Below are 16,518 nucleotides of genomic sequence, written 5' to 3' on the forward strand. Positions count from 1 at the left end.
TCTATGGAAACATTATGGCTACTTATAAGAAGAGAGAATGATAGAAGAACTAATAAAAACGGCAGCGCAGTGCAAGATCCATCTGTATAGATATTATCATCTACATCCAAAAAGTCATATGCTTTGAAAGAAATTTGTACAGTCTGAGAAAGGGTTCTGATTGATCAAAAGAAAAATCTATTTCAACCGACATGCCCTTAACCACAGCCATACATAATGTAGAAGTCGCACTTGAATTGGATCGACAATTAGCTAGAGCAACGGGTGAGATGGGAACAGAGTCGTGGAAAAAGCTAAAAGCATTCTTTACATACGAAAGCACCAAGTACATTTGCTTATGAATGAAGATCAACTTATTATGTAATAGATTTTCAACCTCCTCGCGGTAAGTAAGAGCAATTTTGCCCTGCCTTGAGCCAGTTGCCACAACCATAGTGATGATTCCGCGGCTTGAACCCGTAACTTATAGTTCACACAAAGAACTAATAATATGACAAAATTTGCTCAATTATTTCCAAGAAATAGATTAAAGAATGATGCTAGTTTATTCACAAGCATTAGTCTCCTCTACCAATTTAAAGGACCTAAGGTGAACCAGCATCCTAGCCCAGCTACTAAATGAACAAAGACTGCTCTGCACATCAGCTGTTGGTACACAACAAGCTTCCAGCCTGCATTACAAAATTGTTGTCTTCAAGCTACAACTTTATCCGCCTCAGACGCCTGATTCTCGACCTTGTCAAAATTGAAGCTTTTAGCAACATCAAAGAAGTGAGCAACGGCTTCTTCAGGCGTACCGACGAGCACACCGTGGCCAAGATTGAGGATGTGACCCGTGGTCCCCGCACTCTCGACAACCCTGTCCAAGAAAAGTAGTCAGATCTTTTTTCCAGAACTAGAAGAGACGTTGAATGCCCGGCGGGCCCCTTTAATTTCTGAATGAAGCCTTACAAACAACTATCTAAAACCGACCCCCTCCCTCCAATTTTCGTATTTTTGGGTATGGAGAAAAAGATAGAAGATTTACTTGTCATGAAGTCTAAAAATCATTAAACCGCATGGACCATTAGCGTCAAGATGAAGTGGTACATGAAGAAGGCATTAACAACTTGACATGTCATACCTCTAAAAATCATTACACCAAAGAAAAATATTTTTCTCAAAAAATATTCAGGAGTCTACAACATGAAACCATGATCAAAACTTTCTACACTGCAGATTAATATCATTGTTCTAAATTATTCTAATTAGCATACAGTTCTAAACATATTTTATAAGTAAATTAGTGTTTAACTATTAACCATAGCGATGACTATAGCATAAGGTTCAGTTATGCAACAAACCTTTCAATTTCATGAGTCAATGCAGGAAGAGGACAAAACAAGGTAGCAGGATCCACATTCCCCTGAATACCAATATCCGTTCCCAGTCGCTTCCTTCCATCCGCCATATCCACTGTCCAGTCAAGTCCAATTACATCAACTCCAGTTGTTTTCATCCGTTCAAGAAGTCCACCATTTCCATTAATGTAGAGCACAAGAGGTGTTTGTGGGCACTTTCTCTTAATTAAACTAACTATCTGCATTCAAAAATCTGAGAGGTGTTCAAAAAGGAAATAGAATGAGAGAAAGTTTATGTAATGACTAATAAAGGAATGACATTTCGACACAACCGACTACTAAAGCACTCAAAGAATCTCCCTCTAGTCCAAACATCCTCCATGATATGTAACACTTATTGACCATAATCTGTGAACACTTCCATGCCTAATCCACCAAATACTATAAGGACTCATCAGTTATATATAAGGCATCAGATATCGGATGCAACAGTTACTTCCTAAATCACATAACTTTTAACTGAATACCAAGACATGTCTTGAAAGCATTATTGAGCAACTCAAACCTTCAGGATGTTTCAATGTTATACAAATAGCCTGTTTGGCCAAGCCACTCCAAGGCCAAAAGTGTTTTTACATTAAAAAAATGTGTTTTTTTCAAAATTGAGGTGTTCGGCCAAAGCTTTTAGGAGAAGAAAAGGTGTTTTTGAGTAGAAGCAGAAGCTGTTTTTGAGAAGCCGAAAAAAGTAGCTTCTCCTCAACGTACTTTTGTGAAAAGCCCTTTTGAGAAAATACACTTAGAAGCACTTTCTAAAAGCTTGGTCAAACTCTAATTTCTGCTCAAAAGTGCTTTTCAAATTAATTAGCCAAACACTTAAACCGTTTCTCAGCAGAAGTGCTTTTTGGAAAGCAGTTTTCAAAATAAGTTGCTTTTAGAAGCTTGGCCAAACAAGCTAAAAGTTGAAAATCCAGTGAACTTTCGCTATTGACCTCCCCATCCAGCCTACGCCCCCAATTTTTTTTTGACAAAAAGGTGCTATTTGAGCAGAAGGACATTTGGTAATTTCCCTGACTAACAAAAAAAAGTTTCTAGCTTACCTCATCAATATAAGGCTTTGACCAGAGGTCCCACATATGAGGTGGGAGTTGTCCACCCCATGAATCAAATATCTGGATGCAATGAGCTCCAGACTCCACTTGATAAACAATATACTCGGCAATTGCTTTTGACAAATGAGATAATAGAGCTCTCAAAACATGTGGAGCGGTATGGCACATGTCCTTAATTGTAGTATATGTGCGAGTTGTACCTCCTTCAACTATGTAGGTAGCAATTGTCCAAGGAGCTCCAACAAAACCCAAAACTGCAGCTTGCTCTCCAACCTGACATTTTGTCGGAGGGAAATAAATCCTTTAGCTTTTATTTCTTTTTCTGAGAAAATGACAAAAATGGTCCCTTATGTTTCAGGTCAGGTCCAAAATAGTCCCTAAGTATGCATAGAGCAATTTTGTTCTTTTAAATTTGCCAAAAGTTAGTTTATGCTATTTTTGATTTATTTCTATAATCTGGTGCAACATTTTGAGGTATAAGTCTTGCTACTTTTTTTTAATATCTTTTTAGTGTCTAATGTTGCATATTTTAGGATTTGATGTGACTTTCTTGGTGTTTATGGTTAAAAAGGGTTTCGGTTGTTTCCGTCAAATCTAACAAACATAAATTGTTAAATATTTGACGGAGACTAATAGTGTTAACTTTTGACAGACTTAAAGGTCCAAAACTGTTTAGTACATACTTAAAGGACTATTTTGGACTTACCCTCAAATGTAAGGGACCATTTTTGTCATTTTCTCTACTTTGTCCCATTAAATTTTACATGAAGAGACATCATAGTAAGAATCCTATAAGTAAGAAAACAGCATACCTCTTTCCGCAAAATCCTAAGTGAGTCTCCCACAAATTGTAGTTTCTCCAAGTCAAGGGAGTGCAATGATTTCAATCCCTCTTCGGAACGAATGGGAGACTGAATGACTGGGCCTCTCACGTCCTCAATGTCGAATTGGACACCAAATGCGGGTAGAGGGGTAAGTATGTCCGAAAAGATGATTACTCCATCTGGACGAAAAGCTTCCCAGGGCTGCAAGGAAATTTCCACGATGAGATCAGTTGTCTCTGATCTCTCTCTGAAGGATGGATGTTTCTCTGCAAGCTTTCTGTAAACAGCCATATACCTTCCCGCTTGACGCATCATCCATGCAGGCGGACGACTCACCCGTTCTCTTCTTGCAGCCTTCACCAAAAGTGGATCTGAAAAACATTTGGAAGCACAAAGTTGAGTCACCCACAAAGAATCTAGATGATGAACTGAAGTGAAGTGCCACATAAACCTGATAGCTTGACCTAACCCCCATCCTACCCCCATCGCCGGCACAAAGCGACGAAAGAGCTTATATGCATATAAAAAACACGCAGTCTTACAACGAGAGAGCTTTTGCATTATCAGGGAAAAATTAATCGATCTACTAAACACAACATTGATTTCTTCCCATCTGTCTAGCCAGCCTTGGTCGACAGAGTTACCTGGTACCTGTTGTTGTTGCTGGTGGGGGATAGCAGGTATCCCGCAGAATTTATCGAGGTACGTGCAAGCTATCCTGGACACCACGGTTATTAAAAAAAAAAAAAGGACGATCTAGTATGCAGTTTTTGGACCTGATTAGACCAAGTAAATCAATAGCAACATGGTTCCACTATGAGTGGTTAACACCTTGAATCGGTGACTAGTGAATCCTTCTGAGTTTATCTCGGTATTTGCTTATTATGAAAAGAGGGGGTAAATTGAAACTCTGAGGACACTTTCTTCAACACTACGAGGTCAACAAAATTTAACCTAATATTCTACCAGAGGCACAATCATAAGCTAGTATCCAGAGGGATAAAGTATGTTATACTTATACCATCGTCTTCTCGAAAGTGTCTGCAAATATATTACCTATTTGATAAGAAGGTACTAATATGAAATAATCAATACACATGTCATAGTGATCAAGATATAACTGTAAAGGTACTCTATTTTTTACACCAAGTTTTAAGAGTGCTAATGTAATGCTACACAGCAATGATCAAATTGATATTTGCTAAGATGGTATATCTTACACAATAGAGACAATACCCCACAAACCCCAGCTGCAAGCACACAAAGGAACATAATACAAAAGAGACAGTATCCATACGTTCCATTCTGAATCCTGACTAAAAAAATCGCAGCTTGCTTGCAACTACAATCTTAGGACAACTGAACAAAGTGATCAATCTTCTAACAACTTCTCTAGCATGTCACTTTTTTCACAGATACCATAATTAAGCACTACAGTCCATCTTCGTAAAAGTATCCACTTGTACTTCTCTCTCTCTCTCTCTCTCTCTGTGATTTCTTGAGCTTGAGGAAGCTTGATTCTGTAAGAAGCTCCTTCTTCCTTTCCATCACTAAACATGATACATAATTCCATCCACCTCAAAGTACATTTGCTAAGGTGTAAGATCCTGATTTACACTACGTCACTATAGCAAACCAGAACCATAGTTTACTAGGTCTAAGGATCTTAGCAAAATTTATACGAAAAGGTCAACGGATTCTACTCCCTCCGCTTTTACACGACTGAATTACTATTACATAGACAAGCAGAATTTTCTTTGACTATGGTTTTTCGATATTATTTAAACATCATTTCACAATAGTACCATGATCTAGTTCCTAAAATTTAAACTTCATCCAAAAATTACGGAATCATGACCAAATGCACACAAAAAGTTACGTACTTCGACCCCCTCCTACACCTACTATACCAACACCAACAACAACAATTACGCCCAGAGGCGGAGCCAGGATTTGAGGTTTGGGGGTTTGGAATTTTAAGACAGGACAATGACCTCAAGTTAATGTATAACAACCGCCAAACTAATGAACAAGTACCGGTAATTAATATATTGAAATAAATATATTAAACAGTCGGATGTTTTGTTTTAGAGCAGACGTTGCTTTTTTGATTTTTTTCAATTATTAATTTTATGTTTTGTTTTTTAAAAATAAAAACCTACACATAGGAAAAAGAAAAAAAAAAAGCTTACGATTTAAGCCTAGGGAAAAACTAATACAGGAGTGAGCCATATTATTTTATTGTTTAAAAAAGAGAGCATATATATAGCAAAATAGGAACTAGCGTAAAAAATGAAACATGTGGGTCTCGAACCCACATCTCGGGGAAACAAAGGGCCTTACAAGCCGCGCCTCAAACCACTGAATCATCAGCTTGCATTTGTGTGTGGGTTCGGATGCAAATAAATATATAAGCTTACTAGATTTTCTAGTACAACTATAGGGTCTACGCAAAAGTTACTGAGTTCAGCCGAACCCCCCAGTTACACTGTAGCTCCGCCCCTGATTACGCCTTAGTCCCGGACACGTTGGGGTCGGCTATATGCAGGGGCGGAGCTACAGCCCACCAAGGGTGTTCAGGCGAACACCCTTCGCCGGAAAATTATACGGTGTATGTAGGTGAAACACTGTCTTATATCATGATATATGATATTCTGAACACCCTTGAATCAATTAGAGAAGTTGGTTTAGCGGTAAAGGCTGTTCAGAAGGTCTTGGAGGGCCCAAGTTCAATTCTCAGCAGCAGCCAGCGGCTTTACTCTTTTAAAGAGCAAAATTACCTGTACCAATTCACAACATCTCTATTTGACTTTTCTTTTTTACTTTTTAGTTAATCTTATTTCAAGTAAACAAATCTTAAAAGTCATTTTTGAACTAAATATATCATAGTTTGATTTAAAAATTTTGGTGCACCTATTTATTCTTTTTAAAGAAAATTTACTTGGCTAAGTTTGAACACCCTTGACAAAGTTTCTGGCTCCGCCATTGACTATATGAATCCTCACTTCTTCATTCATGCTCATTTCATATGATCATACCAAATAACATTTTAAAGTAAATAATCAAGTAACTATAAGCAACAAAAACATTCGAGCAACGTGAAAAAATATACAAGTATATACAGAATCAAAAAAAAAAAAAAAAAAAAAAAAAAAAGTCAACTATATGGGCCTGTAGATATATACCCAAAGAAGAGGAGCAGGCCCTTAAAACTTTAGTAGCATTGAGCTTTGTAGGTTTAGCAGAAACCTCATTGGAATGAAACCCTAATTGCACAAACAAACTTGATGATTTCCAGCTTAATCCAAGATTGCAATAACTACTACTACACCCACTGCACAATTAAAAAAAAAAAACATTACTTTAACAAATAATGTACAAATCAAGAATTGGCAAAAACATAAAACTACTTACAGAGAAATGGGAAAGTGCAAAAAGTGAAAAATTTTGTGTAAAAAAAAAAAAAAGCTTAAATCTTGTTTTTAAAAATACATTACTTTAAAAATTTTGTACATATAAAGAATTGGGGAAAAAAATGACTTATTATAATAGAGAAATGGAAATATGCAAAAAGTGAAAATTTGTGTGTAAAAAAAAAAAAAAAAAAAGAAGCTTAAATCTTGTTGTTAATGGAGAAAAAACCATAAAATGCATTACTTTAAAAAATTATTTAGAAGAAAAAGAATTCACTAATAAATGAGAAATGGAAAGGTGAAAAAAGGAAAGCAGAGACCTTGTTGTTGTTAAGGGAGAAAAACCCATGGCTATAAAGAGAGAATTTTTTGAGGGAGAAATTCTGATATCCTTATCTTTCTTTATTTCCCTTTACTATTAACTGGCTAACTGCCAAAAATGGGAGAAAGATGAAATGGTTATAAGTGCAATGGTTAAAGTAGTTAATTTTTGGTAAAAATTGGTTTTCTTTTTAAAGTAGGCGTTTGGCTATCGAAATCAAAAACTTAAAAAAAAAAAAAAACTTTTTCATTTTTTTTGGAGTTGGAGTTGTGTTTGGCTATAATTTTCGAAATTATATTTTTATTGTTGAAATGTACTTGTTTTGGTTGTGAAAAAAGAGAAAAAACTTGAAAATCAGTTTTTTTTTTTGTTTTTCAAATTTCAAATACAACTTCAAGTTGTATTTGGAATTTTCATGGCTAAACGTTGATTCTGGAAAAAAGTGAAAAAAAAATATGGAAAAAAGTGAATAATTCTTATGGCCAAACGGTCCTGTCCTAAGTTTCTTAAGAATTACTAATTACTAACACATAAAAAATACTAATCACAATATTTTATCCGTATTTGAAAATGGTTGAAAAACAATAATTAAACAAACAAAAGATTGGTTAATTTTGTCATGTATACTAAATTAAGCAACTTTGTCATCTGTTAGATTTTTGGTTAAAAAAAGTCTTGGTTTTGCCCTTGGCCCTAACAAGGTGAGGGCTAAAGTTAAGGGAAAATGACCTAATAATACTACTTTAGACTCTATATTACAAAACATAAGGATACTTTTCCTTATTTACAAAACATAACAACTTAATTACAAAACATATCAAATCTGAAAAAATTAAAAGCCCACCCTTCCTTCTCCTTTTCCCAGCCGCACACGTCCTTTCCCTTCCCTTGCCCTTTTCTCAGCTGCCACCCTTCCCTTCCCTTTTTCGCTGTTTTCATTCCATGTTTTTACAAAATAGTAGTTGTAGATCTGTGTTTATGGTGAGATTTTCATATTATATCTCTCGTTTTCGACACCTGGCGCCATTCATGGATCTGTGGAAAGCTTTTCTCAATTGGATATATGAGTTGTATTCTCCATTTGTTTTGATTGAGAAGTTTAGAATTTGAACGAAACAGAGCTTTCTTGAAATATCAGAACAATGAAGATTGGATTACCACTTGACGACGGTGTACTGCGACGATGACAAAGTCTCTCCCTTTTGCCTTGATTTTAATTTCCGGTTTTACCTCATGGATTACAAAAGAAAATCTATTTTTTCTGATTTTGTTAGATCTGTATTAGTATTATATGAAAGTTGTATATAATGTTGTTGTAGTTGTATTCAATTTCATTAGAATTTCAAAGCGAGATTCAAAATTGCATTAAATTTGTACGAATATTGTATGAAAGTTTTATACAACGTTGTTGTAGTTGTATTAATTTTCCAAAAACCTAACATGGACTTTTTATAAATTTTATACAGTTATATACATATTTCATACCGTTTCTATACAATTTTTATACACGAAAAATGTAAAAATTCTAAGCCTTGGGTGAAATATACGTATTTCATACACAAAATATTGAGTGAAATTTTAAGCCTTGAAGCGAGATATACATATTTCATACACAAAATTTTGAGCGAATTTTTTAAGCCTTGAGCGAGATATACACATTTCATACAATTTTCATATATAAAATTTTGAGCTAAAATTTAAAGCCTTAGACTGAAAATTTCATATATATTTTGTAAGAAATCTATCATTATTTTTTATAAACTAAAAAATATCATCATATTTTGTAAATATACCCTATTTTTATGTATATGTACGTCATTCTCCCTAAAGTTAAACCATAATCAAAAGTTGATTGCTAAATTTGGACTTATTCTCTTGCATAATTTGGGCGAGTGAAGTCCACCTAGTTCACTTTAGAGCTTTAATATTTAAGGGCAAATACACGATGAATTGCTAACAACATGAGTATGAATGAATCAAAAGTGTAACTATGAATGAATCAAAAGTGTAACGGAGGATAAAAGTGAGTAATTCCGATAGCCTTGGAAAATTAACCATTTTATTTAATAGTAAAACTGTTTAATTGAAAAAAGCACATATAAACTACAACAAAAAAATACTATAGCCATATTTATTTAAGTACTTATCCTTTCTTAATTAAAGGCTTTTGATTTGAACCCAGAGTATGAAGTCACTATTAGTTGAAACTTGAAAGTGTTTTATCCTCAAAGTGGGACAATCAATCATAAGATTAGTAAGGTTACAAAGCAGGTATCAAATACCGAGTAAAAACCAGAAAAAAAAATAGAGATTGTTTAACTCTTTTATTTCTACCTATTGTAATTCTATACATACCCTTCCATTATTTTTAGATGGAGGTACTTACCCTTCCTTTTTTTTTTTTTGCACTTCCATTTTTGTGACAAGGTGATAAGCCAACATTGAAATAGTCTAACTATAATGAATCATCTAAATAGTAAATTCGAATTTAAATAGAGCTGAATAGATACATTAGATTTATATAGTCGACCTCAATTAGTTTGAGATTAAGTCATGATCAAAATGCAATGACATATAATAACAACAGAAGTAATCTGAGTATCAAGTAGTACTTATTAAAGGAAGGCCTTTTCAATCTCAAGTTCTCAACACAAATTTAGACCATATCTGATCAAAGTTGATCCAGGAAACAACGGATTCTCCCATTCGGAACATAGGATTACAGATCAATAAGATCATACTTGCTCCCTCTAGATCAAGATTTAGCAAGTTTTAAAAACAATACCTTAGAATATAGCTCGAGCTAAAGAGAAGATAAAGTTCCAAAATATAGCTTTTGTTGCTTCTCAACAATATAGCTTTTGTTGCTTCTCAACCAGAAACATTTCCCTTTGAACCAATAGGAAGAGAAACATATTATACTTTTCTCAAATACCAGAACTGCAAATGAAACTACGCTGGAAATGCCAAGTCATTGGAAGGCGAACACACATTCCTCATTGTTAGGGTCGGGAGTCCGGAATAGTGTGGAATTAGACAAAGCAAATAATTAGAGACAATAACAAAGATAATAGGAGACAAAGATTTAACGTGGCTCGGTCAACTTGACCTACATCCACAATCAAAAGAGGAGCAAATTTACTAACACCAACAGATACAAAAGAGAGTACAAAACAACAAAAGAGAGTACAAAATTAGAGTAATTAAATACTCTAATATCCCAAAACCCCAAGAGAATAACCTCACAAGATCACTCCAATAAAGGGTTCACACAAGTGTTTCCTAACACAACTCTCTTACAAGTACTCTCTATAGAAGAACACAAACTCAACGAAGTTCTTCTCAAATTGGTGTGTTCTTGGAATGAAGAAATAACACTCCTTTTATAGGAGCAAAACTTGGAGCCCAAGTTCTATAATAAAGAAACTAATAAATGGTCAAATTTTCTCCAACAAACTTGGAGCCATAACCATGCTTTGGCTCCAACAAATATTTGTGACCAACTAAATTGGCACATGCCAAATAAGGCCACATCTTACACTCATGAACATGTAGCTAGGGTGAACAAAATATAGAAATGATACTGAAGCAGGAGCAAAGAGAAGCCACCAAGAAAGAAGGCATCTAACAAGCTCTCCAGGATGGTACGCCTGTAAACTTTGACAAAGATGCAAAATTTCCTCGTGTTTGAAGAAAGATACACAAGAAAAGATAAATACGCAAAGTCAAATTTTCGAGACATATTTTTAGCAAAACAGCATATATTAACGAAGTTACAAAGTTTACAAGTGCAAGAAAAAAGAGGCATTGCAGTAGTGCATTTGCATCATAATTAGAAGACCATGACACAGTTGCCTACTCCAACCACATAGAGAAACTTCATCAGCAAGGAGAGAAAGACAATGGAATTGAGAAAAGTCAGATATAATCATTATCATCAATAAGATGAGATTGCAAAAAGACCCTTCAACCAGGAAGAGACCACCGTTTGCCAATCCTCAAAGGCCAATGAGACCTACTACTTTTTCCGCAGTTATTCCTCATTTTATCATAAAGTATAGTGTAATTTGAGCTGCTTATGTTCCTGGAGTAGCAGCACGAATCTTCGTTATATTTATATACTTGTTGGGTACTCCCAAGTCCTTTGACTACTAACTGGCCCTTTACAAGCATATAGCCCTGCGCTTTTTGTAAATTTTTAACAGAACTAACCAAAGATCCAGACTTGGAAGCCTTTACCCTCTTCTCATCTAATCCCAATGTCAGATTCGATATCGAGGCATAGCTTTGGTTTCCTTGATCGACATTATCAGAGTACCACCGAAACAGATACTTTTTGAAGGACTTAAGCGAGTGAACAGAAGAAGAAACAGTATCATTGAATTCAATTATCTGATCCACTATTTGCAAGTTCCCTTCATTTCCCATGACCATATAGTTTCTATAACTTAAACCTTGAGACGACTTTGTAGTGATCGTTCCATAGGACGACTTTACCCTTCCGGTCAATTTGACCGACCTACTAGCATTTGTGATAAAGGATCCATCAAGTCTGGTAAAATTGGTCCGCAGCGAAAAGGAAAGGGTCGAGCAACTGTATTTCAACAACTGTCCTTCCGTTTTCTTACTTTTTCCATCCAACCAAAGATGCAAATTTGCATCAACGTACCACACGTTCAGAGCATCCGCGACCCTAAATGAAATCTTATGAGCATTCCCGTCTAAAATATTTCCTAACAATGGCGTAATTTCAATGTCATAAGAAGGAAGATCAAACGAGCCAATTCCACTAATCGGTCTCCAAAAGAGGGGATTGGCTCCGCCGGTATAAATCACAGTAAACGGCCAAACTACACCAACTACCATTTCATCCAAACTAACCACCACTTCCCTAAAAGCTCCATTCCCCGGGATGGTGAGATTATTTGAACTTATATACTCATTAGGCGGATTTGCATACCAAGACTCATCATTCTCATGAAATGAAACATAAACTTCCAATACTGCTCTATACACATTTTGGGGAATCTTGAAATCTTTCAACTGTACATCAGTCGAATTTTCAATCTCAAACCACAGCCCATCATTCAACTGCGAATTTCTTGAAATGGGTATAATCAAATCAGCCCCAGAATCAAGATCACCCAATTTTTCTTCAGCAGGATAGAAGTGAACAAAAACTTTCACATGGTAAACCCCGGTATAGGTACTATCAACAATGTTCCCAAGATAAACAGCAAGAGTCTGATCTTTCATAAGCAAAGAAGAGTACCTATAAACACCAAAGAAAGTCCCATCAAATCATAAAAGATGCAGCACAAAAAGCTACACCGACAGTAAAAAGATGTAAAAGAGCAGAAATGACACCTCAAAAAGCTGCACCAGCCTCTAGAATTAAATTAAAAATAGCAAAAACTACAAATATTGTAACTCTAAATGTGAGTTCCCGCTAATTTTTTTTTCATAGTTCCACTCAAATCTAAAACAGAGTTTGGAAAATATTTGACGGAGACTAAAAGCGTTAACTTTTGACTAACTTAAAGGACCAAAACATTAAGGGGTTGTTTGGTTGCTAAGTTAGAGTTATGCAGCTATTAGTAATGCAGGGATTAGTTATGAGAGAATCTATGTATTATTTAATGCAGGGATTAGTTATGCAGGGTTTGTTATTCATGTATTAGTTATTCCATCTTCTATACTGCATAAAATAATACATAGATTCTCTCATAACTTATACATGTATTAGTTATGCGAGTTTCTAAATTGCAAACCAAAAACCATATTAGATGTGTTGAATTTTATATATAGCAAAAGAATGCTACCAAACATGGTATTACTTATGCAAGATTTAATACACGAATAACTTAGCTCCTAACCGGCAACCAAACGACCCCTAAGTGCATACTTAAGGGACTATTTTGAACCTATCCTCAAACTTAAGGGACCATTTTTGTCATTTTCTCTAATCAAATCAGCCCCATGATCAAAATCACCTAATTTCAGCTCATTATAGAACTGAACAAAAAATTTCACATGGTACACACAAATATAGGTACTATCAACAATGTTCTCTAAATAAACAGCAAGACTTTGATTTTGATTTTTCATAAGCAAAGAAAGATACCTAGTAATGTCCTTTTTAACAGTCCAAACAATCCCATTTGCAGTTGGTTCAGCAGTACAACTTCTAAAAATCTCAACCCCACTAAGCCAAACACCAAAAATTCTATCAAATTGCCTTCCTTTACAAGTTGCCCTCCATTCCAACACAATCTTGGAAAATTTCTGAGATGAGCAGTTTAAAGGGGGTGTATAATTTGCAAGAACTGGTGGTTTTCCATAAGTAAACCCAAAGTCATGTTCAAGAATTAGGTGTGAACAAGGTTTGGTTTTTGGTAGTTTTATAGGCTTTGTGACTTCAAAAAAAGTTGTTGGAGTGGCATTATTTGATAAGGAATCTAGTTGATTGATGAATTGGTGTCTAAGAGTTGCTGTGGAAAATAAGGGTAGCAAGAAATAAACTAAGAAATGAAAAGAGATAGCCATTGATGAAGAACTTTGAGTATCAGCTGGTTAATATATGGATTTTTTAGAGTGAAGAATGAAGTATTGTGATAATTAGTGAAGTCATTTTCTGGTTTGCTCTGTTTAGTACTAGTGCTTGTTCCAAAATAACTCATTTGTTATGAAATAAAAACTATGAAGTAAATAGACAGAAGAAATATGTAGAGAGAATATGTAGAGAGATATAAGATTATTTTTCTTCTTATTTCAATTCTACATAAGACCACTATTTATAGAGGAAAATATATGCTTAATGGCTAAGTAGCTTAATGGTTAAGTAACTTAATGGCTAAGCCATTTAGGTGGCTAAGTAACTTAATGGACAAACATACTCATAACACTCCCCATTGGATGTCCATTAATTAGATGATGTGCCTCGTTAAAACCTTATTAGGATAAACCTTATTAAGAAAAAAGAGTGCACATATCTAGTAATACGCTGTGAGAGCTGTCTCATTAAAAACCTTACCAAGAAAACCCAATGGGACAAAACTTGTTTAAGGAAAAAAAGAGTACAACGCGTATTTCACTCCCCTGACAAAGACCAAGATTCAGATGTCGGAGTCTTCGCATTCCAATCTTGAATATCATCTTCTCAAGAGTTGAAGTTGGCAAAGATTTGGTGAACAAATCTGCAGGATTGTCACTTGAACGAATTTGTTGCACATCAATATCACCATTTTTCTGGAGATCATGTGTGAAAAATAACTTTGGTGAAATGTGCTTCGTTCTATCTCCTTTTATGAAACCTCCTTGTAATTGAGCTATGCATGCAGAATTATCTTCATCTAATACTGTGGATATTTTTGTATCACACTTCAAGCCACATCTTTCTCTGATGAAATGTATCACTGATCTCAACCACACACATTCTCTACTTGCTTCATGAATAGCGATTATCTCAGCATGATTTGAAGAAGTAGCAACAATGGACTGCTTGGTCGATCGCCATGATATAGCAGTACCTCCGCATGTAAACAGATAGCCCGTTTGAGACCGAGCTTTATGTCGATCAGATAAATAACCTGCATCTGCATAACCAACAAGATCTGTACTACCTTTGTTAGTATAAAACAGACCCATATCGCTAGTTCCCTTCAGATATCGCAATATATGTTTAATCCCGTTTCAATGTCTCCGTGTAGGAGAAGAGCTATATCTTGCTAGCAAATTAACAGAAAATGCTATGTCAGGTCTTGTAGCATTAGCAAGATACATAAGTGCACCTATTGCACTAAGATATGGTACTTCAGGACCAAGTAGCTCTTCGTTTTCTTCCTGGGGTCGGAACGGATCTTTGCTCACTTCAAGTGAGCGAACAACCATATGAGTACTTAAAGGATGCGCATTGTCCATGTAAAATCGTTTTAAAACTTTCTCAGTATAGGCAGATTGATGGATAAAGTTCCCTTTAGCGAAATGTTCAATTTGCAGACCAAGACAGAGTTTTGTCTTTCCGAGATCTTTCATCTCAAATTCTTCCTTCAAATATTCAATCGCTTTTTGGAGCTCTTCTGGAGTTCCAATGAGATTTATGTCATCAACATAAACAGCAAGTATAATGAATCCTGATTCTGTTTTCTTAATAAAAACACATGGACAAATGACATCATTTATATATCCTTCATTTATCAAGTACTCACTTAGGCGATTATACCACATGCGCCCTGATTGTTTTAAACCATATAATGATTTTTGTAATCTGATTGAATACATTTCCCGAGACTTTAAACCAAATGCTTCAGGCATTTTATATCCTTCAGGAATTTTCATATAAATTTCATTATCAAGTGAACCATAAAGATAAGCTGTAACCACATCCATCAGATGTATTTCAAGGGTTTCATAGACAGCTAAACCCATGAGGTATCGAAAAGTTATAACATCCATAACTGGTGAATATGTTTCTTCATAGTCGACGCCGGGTCTTTGAGAGAATCCTTGTGCAACAAGGCGTGCTTTGTATCGCACAATTTCATTTCTCTCATTTCTTTTCCGTACAAAGACCCATTTGTGACCAACTGGTTTTACACCATTAGGCGTTTGGACTACAGGTCCAAAAACCTCACGCTTAGCAAGTGAATTCAATTCTGATTGAATTGCTTCTTGCCATTTTGGCCAATCATATCTTCGTCGACATTCTTCGACAGATTGAGATTCCTGATCCTCACTGCCTTTCATAATATTTAGTGCAACATTATATGCAAAAACATTATTCACCACAATTTTCGAACGATTCAAGTTGCCCTCATCACCAGTAAAACTTAATGATAGTTCTTTACTCACTGGAGTCTCGGGTTTGCTGATTTCTTCAGGAATATCAGAATTAATCAGATTTTGAATCTCTTCATGAGATCCTTTCATAATGTCATTCGGATCATTGTTTGTATTTCTTTTTCTAGGATTTTTATCCTTGGAGCCCAATGGCCTACCACGCTTCAGGCGTGGATGAGATTCAGAGGCTATGACACTAGTAGATTGTCCCTTTGGAACATCAATTCGAATAGGCACATTCTCTGCAGGGATATGCGACTTAGTTATTCTTTTCAAATCAGTAAATCCGTTTGGCATTTGATTTGCTATTTTCTGTAAGTGGATGATCTTCTGGATCTCCTGCTCACAGATAGGGGTACGTGGATCAAAATGAGATAGTGATGGAACTCTCCACGCAATTTCTCTTTTGATTTCTTTTCTCTCTCCCCCTAATTGTGGAAAATTTGTTTCATCAAATCGACAATCTGCAAGTCGGGCAGTGAATAAATCTCCCGTCAATGGCTCAAGATAGCGAATAATGGAGGGTGATTCAAACCCAACATATATTCCTAACCTTCTTTGGGGGCCCATCTTAGTGCGCTGTGGTGGTGCTACAGGCACATATACAACACAGCCAAAGATTCGGAGATGAGCAATATTTGGTTCATGACCAAATACTAATTGTGACGGGGA

The 16,518-nt window shown here is 35.5% G+C and overlaps 2 protein-coding genes across 2 annotated transcripts; both read right to left on the reverse strand.

Moving 5' to 3' along the window:
* Positions 1–284: 284 nt before the first annotated feature.
* On the reverse strand, positions 285–7,158 carry LOC132629085 (uroporphyrinogen decarboxylase 1, chloroplastic). Its single transcript, XM_060344825.1, has 6 exons — positions 7,007–7,158; positions 6,459–6,607; positions 3,262–3,644; positions 2,438–2,722; positions 1,344–1,579; positions 285–859 (listed from the first exon to the last, which is right to left on the reverse strand). The coding sequence occupies exons 1-6, from the start codon at positions 7,033–7,035 to the stop codon at positions 694–696; spliced, it is 1,248 nt and encodes a 415-aa protein (XP_060200808.1). The 5' UTR covers positions 7,036–7,158; the 3' UTR covers positions 285–693.
* Positions 7,159–10,724: 3,566 nt separating this feature from the next.
* LOC132629093 (peptide-N4-(N-acetyl-beta-glucosaminyl)asparagine amidase A-like) lies at positions 10,725–13,737 on the reverse strand. Its single transcript, XM_060344832.1, has 2 exons — positions 13,133–13,737; positions 10,725–12,280 (listed from the first exon to the last, which is right to left on the reverse strand). The coding sequence occupies exons 1-2, from the start codon at positions 13,552–13,554 to the stop codon at positions 10,975–10,977; spliced, it is 1,728 nt and encodes a 575-aa protein (XP_060200815.1). The 5' UTR covers positions 13,555–13,737; the 3' UTR covers positions 10,725–10,974.
* Positions 13,738–16,518: the final 2,781 nt, after the last annotated feature.

Source organism: Lycium barbarum, chromosome 1, assembly GCF_019175385.1.
Source record: "Lycium barbarum isolate Lr01 chromosome 1, ASM1917538v2, whole genome shotgun sequence".
NCBI classification, from domain to species: Eukaryota; Viridiplantae; Streptophyta; class Magnoliopsida; order Solanales; family Solanaceae; genus Lycium; species Lycium barbarum.